Source organism: Carassius carassius, chromosome 2, assembly GCF_963082965.1.
Source record: "Carassius carassius chromosome 2, fCarCar2.1, whole genome shotgun sequence".
Classification (NCBI taxonomy): domain Eukaryota; kingdom Metazoa; phylum Chordata; class Actinopteri; order Cypriniformes; family Cyprinidae; genus Carassius; species Carassius carassius.
This window is the reverse complement of record NC_081756.1, coordinates 10,607,175-10,627,028: the sequence shown is the minus strand read 5'-3', so window position 1 is coordinate 10,627,028 and position 19,854 is coordinate 10,607,175. Positions and strand designations below refer to the sequence as shown.

General features: G+C 37.6%; 1 protein-coding gene and 1 pseudogene across 1 annotated transcript; one reads left to right on the top strand and one right to left on the bottom strand.

Moving 5' to 3' along the window:
* Positions 1-9,294: 9,294 nt before the first annotated feature.
* LOC132098447 (Ig kappa chain V region K29-213-like) lies at positions 9,295-10,942 on the top strand (annotated as a pseudogene).
* A 5,451-nt stretch (positions 10,943-16,393) lies between these two features.
* Positions 16,394-18,616, bottom strand: LOC132096662 (uncharacterized). Its single transcript, XM_059502165.1, has 6 exons — positions 18,562-18,616; positions 17,635-17,991; positions 17,476-17,517; positions 17,179-17,316; positions 16,972-17,021; positions 16,394-16,793 (listed from the first exon to the last, which is right to left on the bottom strand). Exons 1-6 carry the CDS (start codon positions 18,602-18,604, stop codon positions 16,677-16,679), a joined length of 747 nt encoding a protein of 248 aa, XP_059358148.1. The 5' UTR covers positions 18,605-18,616; the 3' UTR covers positions 16,394-16,676.
* Between the last annotated feature and the right edge of the window lie 1,238 nt (positions 18,617-19,854).

Sequence of the window (19,854 nt, the reverse complement as noted above, 5' to 3'; positions counted from 1 at the left end):
AATTAGCTTGTGTTTGGGGTGTTGCAGTCGAACAGTCCAGAAGTCATCAAATAAAGTGCGCGCATTCATATTAAATGTGCCTCACACAGTTCTGGGGGTCAGGGGTGGCTTTGAATAAAGGCCTCCTGTAGTGAATCCATGCGTTTTTGCAAGAAAAAATATTAATTTTCAAATGCAATAAAGTCTTTTCTCTAACTTCCGTTATCTGTCATACACGGAAGCCGCTCATAATAAATGTGCCTCACATTTAAAATTCCATTAAAATTTTAGTTAATGTTGAAATTACATTGTGCTTCAAAATTTGACAACTTTTTTTCAAGATAATAAACACTCTGTTAAAATACATTTCCAAGGTAAAAGGAAGGTACATTTAGCTCTTATAAAATGTACATTTTACAATAACTGTGCATTCAAAACATTTATTGAGTTGAGAATGTCCTGTAACACAGAAGACATTTGACTCTGGGATGTGTTAAGAATTTCATGAAAAATTATTAAAGAATATTAACCTCAGCTGGACCAATATGTGCTTCTTGTATTTTAAAAAGCCCTTCTTCAGATAAAATGTTTAAATCATGGAAATGTAAACTTTTTTAAACAATTGTTGAAATATTTGATGAAATTAATGTTTTAAATATGATGTTATATCTATGAAAATATGAATTCATGAATGAAAATAGATTATTTATCAGGACGGAGAAAAGTCCAGTAAGACTGGATCTAACACTAGTTAACTACAATGCAATTAACAGTGATGTGTGGCTTAGCATAAGCAGAGTTTCACTTGTGTTTTGTTACAGAGGTTTTGATCAGTGGATCACCATGTGGCAGCATAAACTACATTAGGCTCCACCTCCTTCAGTCGTCTTACTGGTCTTCTGTTCTTCTTCTTCTTCTTCTTCTAAAACAGAATTATAGAATTACTTTTTGGATGAACTTTCACATTAAAACTGAGAAGGAACTAAATAAATGTCATGTATAATCATAAGATTAAAAAAATTTAATGACAAAGCAATGGCAAATTAATTGATATAAACTGATTTTGTAGAATATTTACTATATCATGCTATATTGTATATAACATGTGGTACAGTATAGTATACTGTAGTAGCTATACATTGTTATATATTACTGTTGCTGTTATTTATTTATTCAGTTCATGGCAAACATTGTCATTCTGTTATTGTCCTACATTCTATAGCAAATATCACAGAAGTTTATTTACCTGAAAAGAGCAAAGGTGGGTGGGTTGCAGAAAAGTTAATGTTATGTTCCAATCAGTTCAGCCTAACTGAGAAGAATCAAATTCAGATTTATTTATTTGAAAGGGGTCTGGCTTTTACACTATACATGAGCCCATTTGTATTAAAGCAGATTATGTAAGAAACAGGTCACACCTACTGTAAGAAAGAGTATCCAGGAGTGCAAGAAAAGATGTACATGAAAAAAATCCTTCTCCCACTTTACTGAATTCTGTCACTGAGCTTGTGGGTTGATCTTATAAATGTTATAATCTGCTTTACTAAGAGTTAAACCAATGTATTTTTGTATTTTAAAAAAACTAAAAAGTACTTTTACAAGGGCACATCGAATTTCTTTGCAAACCTTCCATCAGTTGGCCTGTTTGATCTATCCCTTCACCATTAAACTAATTCAGTTAAGTAAACAGTGTTTAATAGCAGCAGCTTTCTCTGCCTGAGTCATGCAATAAATCTGACATATGCAACCAGTTAAGAGATGACATATTCAAACATTGCCGTCATCTCCCAGATGAAGGTAAGTTTTAAAGTAATCAACAGTTTAATGTTTAACAGTTTGAGAATGACTCATTATTGTATCCTAATTTAGTTACTTAGTGTTTGGTAACTACTTTGCATCAGCAATATATAATATATATAATATAATATAATAATATATTATGTGTCAGGCAGTCATTTATGCAATTGTATGCAAAATCATGATCCTACTAAACAGCTTCTTTAAATAAGGTTCAATTTTCAGCAATTAAATATTTATTTCTCAGTCATTGGACACCTACAGCATTTGGAAGTTGAAAACAAACATTTTAGCATTACAACCAATATTAAATGATCAATATATTTTGATTTTAAATGTAGCCAGAAACGTAATCAGACAGTAGCAACAGAACTTGTCAAAGATTATTAACCCAATTCCAACCACTGAATATATTGAAAGCCTTAGAAGTATAGAGGACACATATATACTTATAATAAGTGCAATTGTGCCAAGCGCATCAAATTCTAATACTCATTCAGCCATGCTTCCTTTTCCACTCCACCATTTTAATAGTTCCTGCCCACTAAAAGCTGCATGGATATACAGGTGCATCTCAATACATTGTAATGTCGTGAAAAACTTCAATTATTTCAGTAATTCAACTCAAACTGTGAAACTTGTGTACTAAATAAATTCAATGCACACAGACTGAGGTAGTTTACGCCTTTGTTCTTTTAATTATTTTACATAAAAACAAAAACACCAATTCACTCTCTCAACAAATTTGAATACTTCATAAGACCAATAAAAATGAGTTTTAGTGAATTGCTGGCCTTTTGGAAAGTATGTTCATTTACTGTACATGCACTCAATACAACCCGAATTCCGGAAAAGTTGGGACGTTTTTAAAATATTAATAAAATGAAAACTAAAAGACTTTCAAATCACATGAGCCAATATTTTATTCACAATAGAACATAGATAACATAGCAAATGTTTAAACTGAGAAAGTTTACAATTTTATGCACAAAATGAGCTCATTTCAATTTTGATTTCTGCTACAGGTCTCAAAATAGTTGGGACGGGGCATGTTTACCATGGTGTAGCATCTCCTTTTCTTTTCAAAACAGTTTGAAGACGTCTGGGCATTGAGGCTATGAGTTGCTGGAGTTTTGCTGTTGGAATTTGGTCCCATTCTTGCCTTATATAGATTTCCAGCTGCTAAAGAGTTCGTGGTCATCTTTGACGTATTTTTCGTTTAATGATGCGCCAAATGTTCTCTATAGGTGAAAGATCTGGACTGCAGGCAGGCCAGGTTAGCACCCGGACTCTTCTACGACAAAGCCATGCTGTTGTTATAGCTGCAGTATGTGGTTTTGCATTGTCCTTCTGAAATAAACAAGGCCTTCCCTGAAATAGACGTTGTTTGGAGGGAAGCATATGTTGCTCTAAAACCTTTATATACCTTTCAGCATTCACAGAGCCTTCCAAAACATGCAAGCTGCCCATACCGTATGCACTTATGCACCCCCATACCATCAGAGATGCTGGCTTTTGAACTGAACGCTGATAACATGCTGGAAGGTCTCCCTCCTCTTTAGCCCGGAGGACACGGCGTCCGTGATTTCCAACAAGAATGTCAAATTTGGACTCGTCTGACCATAAAACACTATTCCACTTTGAAATAGTCCATTTTAAATGAGCCTTGGCCCACAGGACACGACGGCGCTTCTGGACCATGTTCACATATGGCTTCCTTTTTGCATGATAGAGCTTTAGTTGGCATCTGCTGATGGCACGGCGGATTGTGTTTACCGACAGTGGTTTCTGAAAGTATTCCTGGGCCCATTTATTAATGTCATTGACACAATCATGCCGATGAGTGATGCAGTGTCGTCTGAGAGCCCGAAGACCACAGGCATCCAATAAAGGTCTCCGGCCTTGTCCCTTATGCACAGAGATTTCTCCAGTTTCTCTGAATCTTTTGATGATGTTATGCACTGTAGATGATGAGATTTGCAAAGCCTTTGCAATTTGACATTGAGGAACATTGTTTTTAAAGTTTTCCACAATTTTTTTACGCAGTCTTTCACAGATTGGAGAGCCTCTGCCCATCTTTACTTCTGAGAGACTCTGCTTCGCTAAGACAAAGCTTTTATAGCTAATCATGTTACAGACCTGATATCAATTAACTTAATTAATCACTAGATGTTCTCCCAGCTGAATCTTTTCAAAACTGGTTGCTTTTTTAGCCATTTGTTGCCCCCGTGCCAACTTTTTTGAGACCTGTAGCAGGCATTAAATTTTAAATGAGCTAATTAAGTGGATAAAAGTGTAAAATTTCTCAGTTTAAACATTTGCTACGTTATCTATGTTCTATTGTGAATAAAATATTGGCTCATGTGATTTGAAATTCCTTTAGTTTTCATTTTATTAAAATTTAAAAAACGTCCCAACTTTTCCGGAATTCGGGTTGTACTTGGTAGGGGCTTCTTTTGCTTTAATTACTGCCCAGGTTTCTTTGACAGTGGCCTTCAGCTCATCTGCATTTTTTGGTCTCTTTTGTTTCTCATTTTCCTCTTGACAATACCCCATAGATTATCCACCCTTCCTCCAGACTCTAGGACTTCTTGACCCCAGCCTCATTCCATTCCTTGTGAAGTTAACTCAAATTCTTTAATCAATTTCACTTGACAATCCTCATAAGGGTTCTCTCGGTAGATTGTGCATCTTTTTCTTCCACACTTTTTCCTTCCACTCAACTTTCTGTTAACACGCTTGGATACAGCACTCTGTGATCAGCCAGCTTCTTTGGCAATTAACGTTTGTGGCTTACCCTCCTTGTGAAGGGTGTCAGTGATTTTCTTCTGGACAACTGTCTGATCAGCAGTCTTCCCCATGATTGTGTAGCCTAGTGAACCAAACTGAGAGAACATTTTGAAGGCTCCAAAAACTTTTGCAGGTGTTTTGAGTTGATTAGCTGATTGGCATGTCACCATATTCTAATTTGTTGTGATAGTGATTTTGTATTAAATGTGAGCCAAAATCCTCACAATTAAAAGGACCAAAGAATTAAACAACATCAGTCTGTGTGCATTGAATTTATTAAATACACGAGTTTCACAATTTGAGTTTAAATACTGAAATAAATTAACTTTTCCACAACATTCTAATTTATTGAGATTCACCTGTATTTGCTTACTCCATCAGGCCTGTCTATATAAATGATTTAGAAAAAAGTTTGATTCACACTTTACGTCATCGCCACAATATATATTGCCATAAAACCCAAGCCTTACATACAGTAATGCTTTAAACACATTTGACAAACTAATAACTCTTAAAACCGATTGGGTAATGTTATTTTTCCCCTTGTCAGTGCTTTCATTCTTTCATGCTAACTGAAGGCAGATCTAAATGATACACTATTTTAACTTTAATCAACCTGTACAATTGACCATGACATCCTCACCTTAACTTATTGGACTTACTCTCTCTTTTACAGATAATTATCATGTTTAGGAACAAAATATTCATATAAAAACATTTTATCATCTCGCATACTGTGCATATGTTTTCAACGTATGGCTGACTGACTACTGTGGTCAGGTACAGTAAACAAGTACAACCAACTCCAAGGAAGCATGGGGTTTCCCTTCTGTTGGGATATTTTTTAATAATTATTTATGAAAAATATGTTTCATTGTTTGCATTTGACAGTTTGCATCTGTGTATATAATTTTTTTTTATCAATAAGCCAACATAAATTATGCTGTATTGAGTCACTCATACAGCTAAATGGAATTTTATTGAGTGTGTTTCTTTTGTTGTTGTTATTTATTTTAATTTTTTTGCCAATTCTTACTACCATCCCCATACTGGTGTGTGTGAAGACACAATCATGAAAATGACTCATGGCAGTATAATATAGTTCTGCCCCTTTCTCTAAAACAACCAGTCAAAAATCAAAGTGTCAAAGTGTTTGATCTCTGAACACAGTGGTGTATAAAAGAGGAAGCATTCTGAACACAACGGACATTGTCCATCACATAACCAGTTTATTTTAAACTGTGAAATGAAAATATTTAGAACTTATTGTGCAGTTGTAATCTGATCTCTCTTTTTTACTTCCATGAGCCAAATTTCTTTTTAGAGGATTATATTAGCTAATTATCTTTCTTGGAAAGTAAGTATGAGCTTCGTCAATTTATATTAATAATTTTAAGTTCCCTATCTGTCGGTCACTACGAGTTATGTCGAACGACATATGGGGTCTCACTTGGGAGGCCAATCATCTCTGAATTTAAGAGAAAACGCCAATGAAAATTGGCTAGTGGATTAACATACCTGATCCACTCCCCGTGCCAACGGGTATAAATAGGGCGACAGGTGCATCCACTCATTAGATTTTTGCTTCGGAGCCGAGTGGTTGTATGAAAGCTGTTATACTCCACAAAGCCATTCATCTGTTGTGTCGGGAAGCTGTTCTGGTTGGCGGTACGGCGCAAACAGCGGTGTCCCTTTCAGCGATTCCCCTGGGCGCTTCAACTAAGAGAGCAGATTTCCTAAAAGAGCAAATCGCGGACGATTCGCGTCTTTTTAAAGACGCCGTTTCGTCCGCGTCCTTCTGGATGCGGTCATTTCCTGTTCTCTGACAACGGCCACGTTCGTTGTCTTCCGTGTCTGGGCATTCAGCACGCTGAAGGCGCGTTCGTGGATGGTTCATGCACGCACTGCGTGTGTGACCATGGCAACGCTGCGATCGCGTCTCTCCTTTCTTAAAGGGAAAGGAGCAGACCCCTCTGTCACTACCCGTTCGGGTTTCTCTGTCACGAGCAGAGGACCGCCGGCTAGTGCTCTGGGAGATTTGAAGGAGACAGTGAGAGCTTCTCCGCCGGGCCACGCCCCACGGACCTCTTACCCCTTCCGCAGTGTTTGTCCTGTGCGGCTGCTGGGTGATTTTGCTGGGCTGTCTTATGGCAGTCCCAACGGGTCATTCAGTTTGCCGCTGGGGATCAGATGTCGATTGCAGCATCGGGGATGGGCTGTTGACCTCTGTGGATGAAGATTCGGCGGGGCTGCCCCCCTCGGGTGTTGTCGCCACTGCCGAATTGGACCCAGAGTTGACAGCCGTGCTTGCCCGGGCAGCTGTGAGCATCAGGATGGAGGTGGCCACCCAGCCCTGAGTGCTCACGGCTGTTTGATTGGTTCTCGTTGTAGAGCGCGGCTCACAACCGCGTTTTGCTCTGGTTCCTTTCTTCCCGGATGTGCATGGGGAAGTGATGTAGTCGTGGATGGCTCCTTTTTACGGCCGGAAGCAGCTCATTTCGTTCCTCCGTCCTCACTACCCTCGATGGCGGGGCAGCTAGGGGTGCGTTGACATTCCCCAGCAGGAGAGTGCGATTGCGGTGCACTTGTGTCCGCAAAACGCCGCCACTGGGAGGAATAGTCCGCGCCTCTCACCCAAGGCCTGTAAGCTGTCGGCCGTTGCATTTGCAGCCATTGCAGCCCATCACGATGCAGTGGACGGCCGGTCCCTGGGGAGGCATGACCTGATCGTTAGGTTCCTGAGGGGTGCCAGAAGGTTACATCCTCCTAGGACACCCCTGATTCCCTCCTGGGACCTCTCTATTGTCCTGGCGGGACTTCAGAGGGGTCCCTTTGAGCTGCTGGATTCAGTCGAGCTTGAGTTCCTGTCTCTTAAGACAGCGCTCCTGATCGCGCTCACTTCCATCAAGAGGGTCGGGGACCTTCCCAGCATTTTCGGTAAGTGAAGAGTGCCTTGTGTTCGGGCCGGCCTACTCTCACGTTGTCCTGAGACCCCGGCCTGGATACGTGCCCAAGGTTCCCACCACTACCTTCCGAGACCAGGTGGTGAACCTGCAAGCGCTGCCCCTGGAGGAGTCAGATCCAGCCTTGGCGTCGCTGTGTCCCGTAAGAGCGCTTCGCATATACGTGGACCGCACCCAGAGCTTTAGAAGCTCTGAGCAGCTCCTGGTCTGCTTTGGAGGTCCGCAGAAGGGGAAGGCTGTCTCTAAGCAGAGGTTGGGCCACTGGATAGTGGATGCCATCGCCTTGGCTTAACATTCCCAAGGCGAGCCGTGCCCCCTGGGGGTGAGGGCCCACTCCACACGGAGTGTGGCCTCCTCCTATGCTCTGGTGCACGGCGCCTCTCTGGCAGACATCTGTCGAGCTGCGGGCTGGGCGACACCTAACACCTTTGCGAGGTTTTACAACCTCCGTGTGGAGCCAGTTTCTTCCCGTGTGTTGGGTAACAGGTAATTGGCGGGAAGGGCTGGCTGGGTGTCACGCTTGCTGCGCCATTCCCCCTAACACGGGGATGTGAGCGCCTTTCTTCTCCCAGTAGAGTTCCCCGGTTGGCGTACCCTGGTCGAGCATCCTTCAGCACTCTCGGCAGTCAGACTTGGCGGAGCAGTCTGTCGCCAGGCCCAGTACTGGCGTTAGCATGCCCGGAGTTCCGGTCAGCCCCTGTTCTGGGCTAGGTGTTCATATGGCTTGGTTCCCTACGGGTAATCCCATATGTGTATTCTTCCATGGTAAGGTTTCCCTCTTGGCAAACCCGTGTCTTCCCTTGACAGACCCGTTCTGTCAGTCTCTTCTGGCAGCAGTTCCATCCCTACTCCAAGGTAGGACCTGCCTCAGAGACCCCTTCCATATGTAGTACTGCCCCCTGGGTCAGTCCATATCGGTATATCCACATGTCACCTCCCTACGGGTAGGATGTGGTCTCCGTAGCGACCTTTTCCTAGGCTCGCTTCCCCATTGTCTTGCCAGCTGAAAGAACTAATAGGGAAGATTTGAAGCAATCTTTCTCTGAAGGTTGAAATCCCTTCCATTAACTTTATGTGGGCGGAACAGCAGCGTGGCCTTCTCCAGCAGCGATGTACTCACCCTTTGGCCCCTTCGGTACCAAGGTCAGTGTATTTGCGCTGGGGATTTGGGAAGGTTATGACCTTAAGCGTAGCTTTTGTGACACGCCAGGGCTTGTCAACAATTGCAGCGCCACAGGGTTGTGACGATGTTCAGGTTGTGGCGTTTTCCATAGGACCCCATATGTCGTTCGACATAACTCGTAGTGACCGACAGATAGGGAACGTCTCGGTTACGTACGTAACCCTCGTTCCCTGATGGAGGGAACGGAGACGTTATGTCCCCATGCCACAACCTTGAACCGTTCGCTGTTGCCGGGACACGTTCTCGGCTCCTCAGCGTAAAACCTAATGAGTGGATGCACCTGTTGCCCTATTTATACCCGTTGGCACGGGGAGTGGCTCAGGTATGTTAATCCACTAGCCAATTTTCATTGGCGTTTTCTCTTAAATTCAGAGATGATTGGCCTCCCAAGTGAGACCCCATATGTGGTTCGACATAACGTCTCCGTTCCCTCCATCAGGGAACGAGGGTTATGTACGTAACCGAGACGTTCTCTTAATCATTCCAAAAAATTTCAAGACTGCTGTTTATATTTCTCTTTTAGATTAAATTGGCAAGTTCTGCAGAATGAAGTTTAGAGTATTGTTTTTCGTTTCTCTCTCCATGTTTGCATGTAAGTTTGACTAGTATCTTGATTGTTGAACATTTATTTTCATATAAGATTTCCTTATCATATTACTTTTATTTTTAGGTGGCACATGTCAGATAAAGGGTGTCATTCACCAGTATCCTTTTGTAGTTGCTGAACTTGGGAGCGGTGTGATTTTACCTTGCTCTTATTCATTTGACATGATACACACTGTTTCATGGTTTAAACAGACTGTTGGCAAAAAACCTCTTCTTATTGCATATTCAAATCATCTCTCAGGAGGTTTTATATATCAAAATGGCTTTGACAAGGTAGAACGGTATTCTTTTGAAGTTGGAAATAACTTTTTCAATATAAACTACTATTGTGCTGTGACCTTCATCAGCACAATTGAGTTTGGAGAAGGGACGATTTTGCTACACAAAGGTGAGACTTCTTTTAAACTAGCTGTTTTGTGAGAACTTTCATGTCACTCCTGTATTAATAAACTAAAATTGTATTAGTAAAAAAATTACATCATCTTGATGGATTTCTTTCAAAGGTAAGGATTCTGCCAGTGGGGCCACAGTTTTCTAGCAGCCTGTATCTGACAGACTTCATCCAGGAGATTCAGTGACTCTGCAGTGTTCAGTCATGAGTCAGATCTGTGCAGGAGAATACAGCGTCTACTGGTTCAGACATTCATCAGAACATTCTCATACAGGACTCATTTACACCCGTGATAACAGGAGTGATCAGTGTACGGAGAGATCAGAGAACGGCTCTTCTACCTGGAGCTGTGTCTACAGTCTGTCTCAGACTGAACTCAGATCATCTGATGCTGGGATTTATTACTGCGCTGTTGCCACATGTGGGAAGATACACTTTGGAAATGGAACTAATTTAATTGTTGAAGGTAATTTTTGATTTGCTAGAAAAAAAATTTAGTACTGCAATGTCTTTGGTCATAAGTTGAATGTGACATATTTTATGTATTTATTGTAGCACATTAAATCTCACATCTATGTGACTATTTCAGATGTATTATTACAGTTCACGTGGAACCCAATTACTGTAATTCTGGCAACACTGAACATCATGACCATGGTTGTGATTACAATTCTGCTGATAGTGATTCAAAATATCCACATTGGAGGTATACAGTAGTTGTACTTCTTTGTCTCTATGTATACTTTATATCTAGTATAATATAATATCTTTATATCTTATAACTAGCTTCATCTTTTCACAGAGCCACATACATCATCATATTTTTAACCATAAATTTTGATTTGTATTTATTAAGATACTTTGAATCATCCCAGTAATCAATGGAAGCAGGTAACTGTCTTTTCTATTCTCAGAATTTAAAAACAGAATGTGATTAAAATACAAAAATGATAAAACTGCATCTACTGTAAATGAGGTTAGGTTTAAATTTTGAACTATGCAATACTAAATTACTTCAGCTTCCAGGTTGGTGATGTATTGAACAAAGTACCAAAGTAAAACATTCAAATATAAAATTCAGTTTTGTTACTGTCAGTTATATTGCTTGTAGTGACTGAATTAACTTTACACAAAACTGTGACTTTTTATAGTAGATTATACAGCAAATTTGTAGTAAAAAACTAAATTATGATTTTATTTTCTATTTTTCTCTTGGCAGATTGTGGATACTGATGCCTTAAACCAAGAAGAGACAAGAATAATTTATAACCAGTTCATCAAGTACTAGTTGATAGCAGGGCTTAAAAAAAAAAAAAAGAAAGAAAAAAATTCCGAGCAGAATCCATATTTTAACGTTTCTGCATTCCCCTGTATAATCATCACCAGTTTGCCTAGAAAAATACTGGTTAAAATAATGTTATTTTAACTTTACAACTTTTTCTTTGCCTGTAGTAATAATAATAATAATAATAATAACCAAAGCCTTATACTAATAACAAAGTACAGCACTTTCTTCTCAAAACAGAGAGAGAGAGAGAGGAAAGGAAGAGATCTGTTAAATCTATCTTAAAAATGCTTGCTGCATTGTTAAAAAAAATGCTATTCATATGAAATTGCATTTTGTGAGAGAAAAAGTCGCTATAGGCTCACGTCTCATTTTATTATTACGCTACATTCAGAAATAATGTGCTAAAATGCCAGTTCACATTCTTACGTCGCTTTGGATAACAGCCTTTGCTAAATAAATTAATGAAAATGCAGTTTCACTGGTTAAATTCTGTTATTATTCTCCTGCTTTTTAAGTATTTGTTAACATTTGCAATTATGATATGTTATTTTTGTGGCATATAAAATTGCATTATTTAACAAGTTAAGTTGCATTATTTCTGTCTTTGCTGTTGTGTGTGTGTGTGTGTGTGTGTGTGTGGTTCAGGTATACCCTGCATCAGGGGTGTCCAATCCTGCTCCTGTGGGCCACTGTCCTGCAGAGTTAAGCTGCAACTTGCCTCAACACACCTTCCTGGAAGTAGTATGCCTAGTATTAGACCTTTATTAGCTGGTTCAGCTGCATTTATTTCTGGTTGTACTGTAGGTAAACTCTGCAGGAATGTGGCCCTCCAGGAGAAGGATTGGACACCCCTGTCCTACATAATGGAGACAAAATGTTCAGACAAAGATCCAAAATCCTTGTACATTTTTTGGTTTTCATGAGGAAATCAGCTTGTAAATCATGCTAAATTAATTTTTGTGCAAGATTTATGTGAGGGGGATAGAAAATACTGTTTGTACAGTATAAACAATTAAACAATCTGTTTGTACAAATATAAACAAACATATCCCAATGTCTATGGAATATCACCATAAAACTTGGAAACTTAATGTGTGTGTTTGTGGTTGATTTTGTTGCAGAGTATTTGTTAAACTTACTAGCTTCCGCAAATATGTGTGAGGTGTTAAAAGGAGACTCTGAGTGCTTACATTTTAGTTTTAGTTTCTTAGCACAAATTATCGATAAGATAAGCATTATCAAATCTTTACCCAGAGCAGAGAAATGAGCCATAACCAGGGCCCACAAGGTTCAAAGATAGTTTATTATTGAATGCTCTGTTGATTAGAAAATGTATTTAAATTGTTTTGAGTTTGCCATTTGTAGGGATTTAAATGTAAAAGTATAAATAATGTTCTAATACATTGTATAGAACTGTGGTTATAATATCGTAAGAACATTGCCCTGTGATTGTGCGAGAGAACACACGTGGTGTGGTAGCAGTCTGAGTAACTTCTGAGTTACCTACCTCTACATTGTCCTTTCGGGATGTGCTTCCCAGTTTCTTTGGTTTAAGTAAGGTTGATATGTAACATTTGGAATTGTTTTGCTGACATATTCATGCCTTAAGGATCTGCTGATGTATAGGTTTCAATATTGCTAAAAGAAAATGTTTTTTTTTAGCCCCCTGTTCTTAAAGATGTGTTTTGTCTTGTTCATGATACATATTTTTTGTATTGTGCCTCATTTCAAGGATTTTGTTGTAGATATGATTTTCTTGATGGGTAAGGGAGTATTATGTAGGGATTGAAATTTTAAAGAAAAATAAATAATGTTCTAATTACATTGTATAGTGCTTATAATATCGAGAACAGTGCCCCGTGATTGAGGTCATATGAGAGAATGTATGTGGTAGCAGAGGGGGGAGAGGAGATGCACGCACTTTAATCTGCCATGGCAATATTATATTATATTCACCTCTGAATGTTCAGTAAACAAGTGTTGTGTTCACCAGAGCTCCTCATCTGTGATAAACTGATGCACCAAACGAAGCCAAGAACACATGAGACGGTTGGTCTACACACAATGCACCATTGCAATGTGTGTGGTGTGTGTGTACTGGTTTTCCCCACGTTATCCAAATGTCCCCACAAGTATAGTAATACTATTACATTTTGACCTTGGGACGTTTATTCTGCTACGAATTTATGGCCGTCATATAAGTAGATTTTAACCATGCTAATGCACTTCCATTAATGCCAACAAAGTTTTCTAGTCTATGCAAAAGAATGGTGTGGTCGAATGCAGCACTAAGATCCAATAGCACTAATAGAAAGATACAACCACGATCAGATGATAAGAGCAGATCATTTGTATCTCTAAGGAGAGCAGTCTCAGTATATGGTATGATATGGTATAAATCCTGACTGGAAATCCTCACAGATACTAGTTTTCTCTAAGAAGAAACATAATTGTGAGGATAATGCCTTTTCTAGTATCTTGGACAAAAAAGGAAGATTCAAGATCGGTCTATAATTAACTAGTTCTTTGGGGTCAAGTTGTGTTTTTTTTTATGAGAGGCTTAATAACAGCCAGTTGGAAGGTTTTGGAGACATATCCAAATGACAGTTTGTAATTGATAATAGTCAGAAGGGGATCTATGACTTCTGGAAGCACCTCTTTTAGGAGCTTAGATGGAATAGGGTCTAACACACAGTATGTGTTGTTGGTTTAGTTGATTTAACAAGTTTATACAATTCTTCCTCTCCTATGGTAGAGAATGAGTGGAACTGTTCCTCAGGGGGTCTATAGTGCACTGTCTGATGCGATACTGTAGCTGACGGCTGAATGGTTACAATTTTATCTCTAATAGTATTGATCTTAGAAGTAAAGTAGTTGTTAAAGTCATTACTGTTGTGATGTTGGGAAATGTCAACACTTGTTTATGCAATTTTTTCGTTAATTTAGCCACAGTATTGAATAAATACCTGGGTTAATGTTTGTTTTCTTCTAAAAGAGACAAAAAGTAATCAGATCTAGCAGTTTTTAATGCTTTTCTGTAGGATAGGTTACTTTCCTGCCAAGCAATACGGAATGCCTTTAGTTTTGTTTTCCTCCAGTTGCGCTCCATTTTCCGGGCTGCTCTCTTTAGGGTGCGAGTATGCTCAGTATACCACGGTGTCAGACTGTTTTCCTTAACATTCCTTAAGTGTAAAGAAGCAACAGTATTTAAAATGCTAGAAAAATGAAAGTCCATAGTTTCTGTTACATCATCAAGTTGTTCTGAGGTTTTGGATATGCTAAGGAATTGGGATACATCAGGAAGATTGAAGTGAGAAGTGATGGTTCTACCATACTTGTAACAAGAAGTAGAATTTACAGTCTTAGCTATATGAAGTTTGCAGAAAACTAAATAATGATCTGAAATATCATCACTTGGCTGCATAATTTCAACACCATCAACATCAATTCCAAGTGACAGTATTAAATCTAGAGCATGATTTCGACAATGAGTAGGTCCTGAGACGTGTTGTCTAAGCCCAATAGAGTTCAGAATGTCTATAAATGCTTATACTTGAAGCCTGCCCTTTTAGAAATCCTGAAAACATTGTTATAAATTGAAGCTACACCTCCCCCCTTTACCTTTTGTATGCGGCTCATGTTTATACCAGTAATTCTGTTAGGGGGTAGACTCATTTAAAATAATGTAATCATCAGGTTTTAGCCAGGTTTCTGTCAAACAGAGCAAATCTAGATTATGATCATTGATCATATTATTTACAAAAAGTGCTTTCGTGGAAAGGAACCTGATATTCAGTAAGCCAAGCTTTATCGTTTGTTTATCCGTATTGCATCTAAATTGTTACTCTTAAATTGGACGATTTTTGTATTTTCTAGTTTGAGGAACAGACACAGTCTATATGGTGTGATATCTAGGTGAAAGAGTCTCTGTGTGCTGATAACTAACTGACCTCTGTGACGTGAGGCAGCTAGTAGATGGTCGGTTTAGCCAGTCTGTCTGCTTCCTGACCTGGGCCCCAGTTAGTCAAGTACAAACTCTAAGACTATGTGCCATATTTCTAGAGAGAAGAGCGGCGCCACCCCAGGAGGGATGAAGACCATCTCTTTTCAACAGGTCAGGTCTGCCCCAAAAGCTTGATTGTCTATGAAAACTACGTTATTCTGTGGGCACCACTTAGACATCCAGCCATTGAGTGATGACAATCTGCTATGCTTCTCATCAACAACTGGGTTAGCTAGAACATTTAAATATTACAATAACTGTGCACTCAAAACACTTATGAATTGAGATGTCCTGTAACAGGGTGGGAATTTGACCCTTGCATGTGTGAAGAATTTTGTAAATAAAGTAAATAAATTATTGACTGGATTAATTAATAATCTGAGCTGGATGAATATATTTCTCTTGTAGTTTAACTAGCTCTCCTTCAGATATAATGTTTCAATCGTGGAAATGTAAACTTTTTTGATAGAAAGTTGCCAAGCTGAAATAGAAAAGAATAGTAAGAATGACCCTAATGCTTTGCGCTTAACTGTGTTAAACCAAAGTGTCATTTAAGTCTAGAGTTTGTATAATAGCCTATGAAGAGCCTAGAGTGAGTATAATAGCCTATGAATGATATGTGGTTTATGGAACATAGTTAGTGGGTCGACTTATTGCATTAGTTGTGATTGCTTATGGAAGGCAATAGCTTTCTTTCTCTGTGTTTGAGTAAATCAGGTAAAATAAAGATCAGCTTTTATTATTATTATTATTATTATTATTATTAAAATAGCTTAATTGACTGTATATAATAATAATAATAATAATAATGATAATAATAATAAAATAATTATATATATAACTTACCTTGTCAGCTCTCACAACCGAAACAGCAGTTTAGATCCTGCTATTATAAACCACAAAATGTATCTGAATCCAGCATGCCTGTCAGTCATGGTAACACGAGATACTGTTTGGTGTTTTGCCCCATTTCTTTTCCTGTTTGTCCTTATTTGGTCATGTTCCTTTCCTCGTTTAGTTTGATTATTAGTTGATTCCCGCACCTGTATATCCTTCGTCAAGTCTAGTGTATAATGAATAGTCTGCCTCATGTTTCTTTGTCGGGTCTACTAAGTTGTGTTCGTGTTTCGCTCCTTATTCCTGAGTTGGATTTACCCTGTGTCTCGGATATAATAAAGACTATTTCATGTATACCATGGCTCCGTGTTATCTATCTTTGTTATCAGTATTTGTAACCTTCATGGCATTACACCATATCACCATCTACAGATCTGAAGTTTTTCCACACAGACAGTTCAGATCATTCTGCAATGAGTACCTAATGCCAACTTAATACTGGAAAGGTGACACAGAGGATGCATCTGAAGCAGCAATAGCTACATTTACACAGACTGTTTAATGTTGTAGAGGTGCCATAAATGCATTTAAACAGGATTTACAATTGTTGAAATACTTGATTAAATTAATGTTTTAAATATGTTAGAATTATGAAAACACGAATTCATGAATAAAAATGTATCCATTTCAAAAATCAACTGAATTTATCAGGACGGAGAAAAGTCTAGTAAGACTGGATCTAACACCAGCGCAATACAATGCAATTAACAGTGATGTGTGGTTTAGCATAAGCAGTGTTTCACTTGTGTTTTGTTACATAGGGTCTGATGATCTGTGGATCACCGTGTGGCAGCATAAACTACATTAGGCTCCACATCTTGCAATCTTCTTACTGGTCTTCTGTTCTTCTTTTTGTTTAAACTTAGAGCTGCATAGTTCACGTCTGCATCTTGTGCCTGTATATAATACAGTATATATACCAATAAAAAAAATGCAAACATTCTATGTGCTCTGCTCAGGCATTTTTTATATATTTATATTTATATGGGCCCGTCATTTACCATTTGTGAATCTCAGAACAGATCAAATTTATAACCTGTAAGTTAAAAAATATTTTGATATAATATACTGTACCTGCTCCAACTGTTGGTTCATCTCGACACTGTTTTCATGGCGCTGGGCATCTAAACAAAACAAGACAGTCATCATTATTATTTGCTCTCCTAAGGCAGAAGTTATCAGTTTATAGAAATATTGTAATATCATTATTAATACCAGAATTACAGAAAAATTTAATAAATTAATCTAATAGTTAAAGGTGCTAGTGGATTGTTCACATGCCTCCTTTCTGCTTGTTTCTTTTCTTCAACCTGATGAAAATTACAATCGCTAAAACAGTGGAAAGCAAAACCAAGCCACTTAAGATCAGTGTCAGGGTATAATAGACATGGCAGGATCTCAAACTTTCTTCAGCCACCCCTGTTAAAACCATTCAAAAGAAGAAGAAGAAGAAGAAGAAGAAGAAGAAGAAGAAGAAGAAAACAACACAGGGGAAAAACAAAGAGAACAAGATCATTGTAAGCTAGAAATAAAAAATGCAATGAATGAGTGGCAAATAGTTTAAAATGTGACACATACCACAATCCACGGTTGCAATATACTCTTCAGAATGATTAGTCTCTTTAAAGATAAAAGAGAATACAAAGTAATTAATAGTAACTGAATAGTAATTACACTGAATATGTATAAAATTTGGAATTATAAAAGATACTGAGGGAATGAAGTTTTAAAAATTACCATTTACTACCACTAACTGTGTTTCGTTGTGAAACATCATGTGGTTTGTCAAAAAGCTTCCACAGTAAAATATTCCAGAGTCAGAGATGTCCACATTTACAATCTTCAAGGAAGAAAATGTTCTGTTCACTGACATCTCTACGTGATTCTTCTTAAAGCCATTCAAATATATGGAGTCTGCTGGTTTTTCACTCACATATTGAGTAGCAAGGCAAAGCGGGAGAGAATCATTTGTCTTCTTGAACCAGGCTATGTAGCTGGGCTCTTTCAAGATGTTTGAACACAAAAGAGTGACAGTCGTCCCAATGTTGACAGTTTTCACAAAAGTTAAAGATGCTTGTTTTACAAAGATGACACCTGAAAAAAATAAATAATGTTATGAGGAAAAAAAGTGAAACACATCAATTCAGATTCAGAAGTAAGCTGCACTTTGCATTTTAATTGTATAAAATGCATTGTGTTGCACCATGTCCGAAATAACTGTGCACGGCATATTGTTACAAAGTAATTTCTATGATTTATTACACCATCTTCTGTGGAACTCAAAACAATATATTATGAAGACTGTTGGTGTCCAAACAACATTAGAGATCTTTGAAAGATTTTATGGAGAAAAAAAAACTCACATAATCATATATTTGAATGAACTGTCCCATTAAAACTGAGAAGGAACTACATGAAAGTGATGGATAATCATAAGATTAAAAATTAAATGACAAAGCAATGGCAAATTAAATGATAAGAACATATTTTGTAGAGAATTTACTATATTATATTGTATGTAACACATGGAACAGTATAGTACAGTAGCTATACATTGTTATATATATTACTGCATATTTATTCATATTTATTCAATTCATGGCAAACATTGTCATTCTGTCACTATCCCGCATTCTATAGCAAACATCACAAAAGTTTATTTACCTATCAAAAAGAGCATCAGAGGATGTGTTGCAGACAAATTCATGTTTACATTCCAGTCAAATCAGCTCAACTGAGAAGAACCAATATCAGCTTTATTTATTTGAAGGGGGTGTGGCTTTTACACTGTACATGTGCCCATCTGTATTAAAGCAGACTATAATATGCATTGTATAGAACAAGAGGGTCATCTAAAATTTTAGTAAATTTAGTAATAATAATAATAATAATAATAATAATAATAATAATAATAATAATAATAATAATGCTAATAAGTTCAGATCATATAGATCTTGAATTCTCTATTTATTCCTTTGTCATAGATTATTTCTCTTTCTCTCTCTCTCTCTCTCTCTCTCTCTCTCTCTATATATATATATATATATATATATGTATATATACAGTACATATATAAAACTTCTGATGTATGTATATAGACCTAGTTATTATTACATTACAGTACATTATGTATTATCTTCTAAAATCAGTTAAAATGTCAAAATAACATAATTTACTTGTAAACATACAAACAAACAAACAAAACACTAGTTAGTTGGCATTCAGTTTAAAATATCACATTACATCCAGATGTAGAAACTTAATGGCAGACTCTGATGCATCGGTTACATTGCCAAATCTTGTGAAAGTCTTACAACATTCACAAAACTAAAGGTAAAGGTCAACCAATAGGTGGAGACATTGCTGTCATAGAATCTTTTTTTTTTTTTTTGTATGTTTGAAATGTTGTGGGCCATCAGATTTGGCAAGCTGGTAGTTCTATATAAACAGCACAAAAAGATCAAAAAGATAAAAAAGGTTTTATTATTATTATTATTAATATAATATTTATTCAACATAAATTATGAAGGCCATAATGAGTAGTGCAATAGCTGTAAGTAAAATATATATGTAGCTAAATAACAACATTGCGAAGCTGCATGTACATACATCATTAGATAAGTTGCATGTATAGGTTGTTTTTTTTTTTTTTTTTTTTTTTTTTTTAGAGAGAGCATTTAGATTGTAGACCAACCACACCACAAACCGCGTGGCTGTGTTTAAACAAAAGCAGCCTCTCATCTAATAAAGTGGCAAACAAAGAATCCTCATTTCCTGTAGGGAGTGACAGGAAATAACATTTCAGTGCAGAACGAGTCCTGGTGAGGTGAACTTCAGCAGACCAACACACAAAGATTGAGCTTTAGTTCAGTTTTAGGTTTTCATTAGTTTTTTCATTTCATTATATACCACTACATTAGCAAGATCTGTTATTCTGTATAAAATACTGTAAATCTA

What these genes read in the sequence shown, in the direction of transcription:
- LOC132096662 (XM_059502165.1), bottom strand. Translation starts at nt 18,604, where the DNA reads ATGAATTTGTCTGCAACACATCCTCTGATGCTCTTTTTGATAG. An exon ending in ACAGTTAGTGGTAGTAAATG is followed by an intron (nt 17,518 to 17,634) that starts GTAATTTTTAAA and finishes TTATCTTTAAAG; the next exon opens with AGACTAATCATTCTGAAGAG. An exon ending in AAGAAACAAGCAGAAAGGAG is followed by an intron (nt 17,022 to 17,178) that starts GCATGTGAACAA and finishes TGTTTTGTTTAG; the next exon opens with ATGCCCAGCGCCATGAAAAC.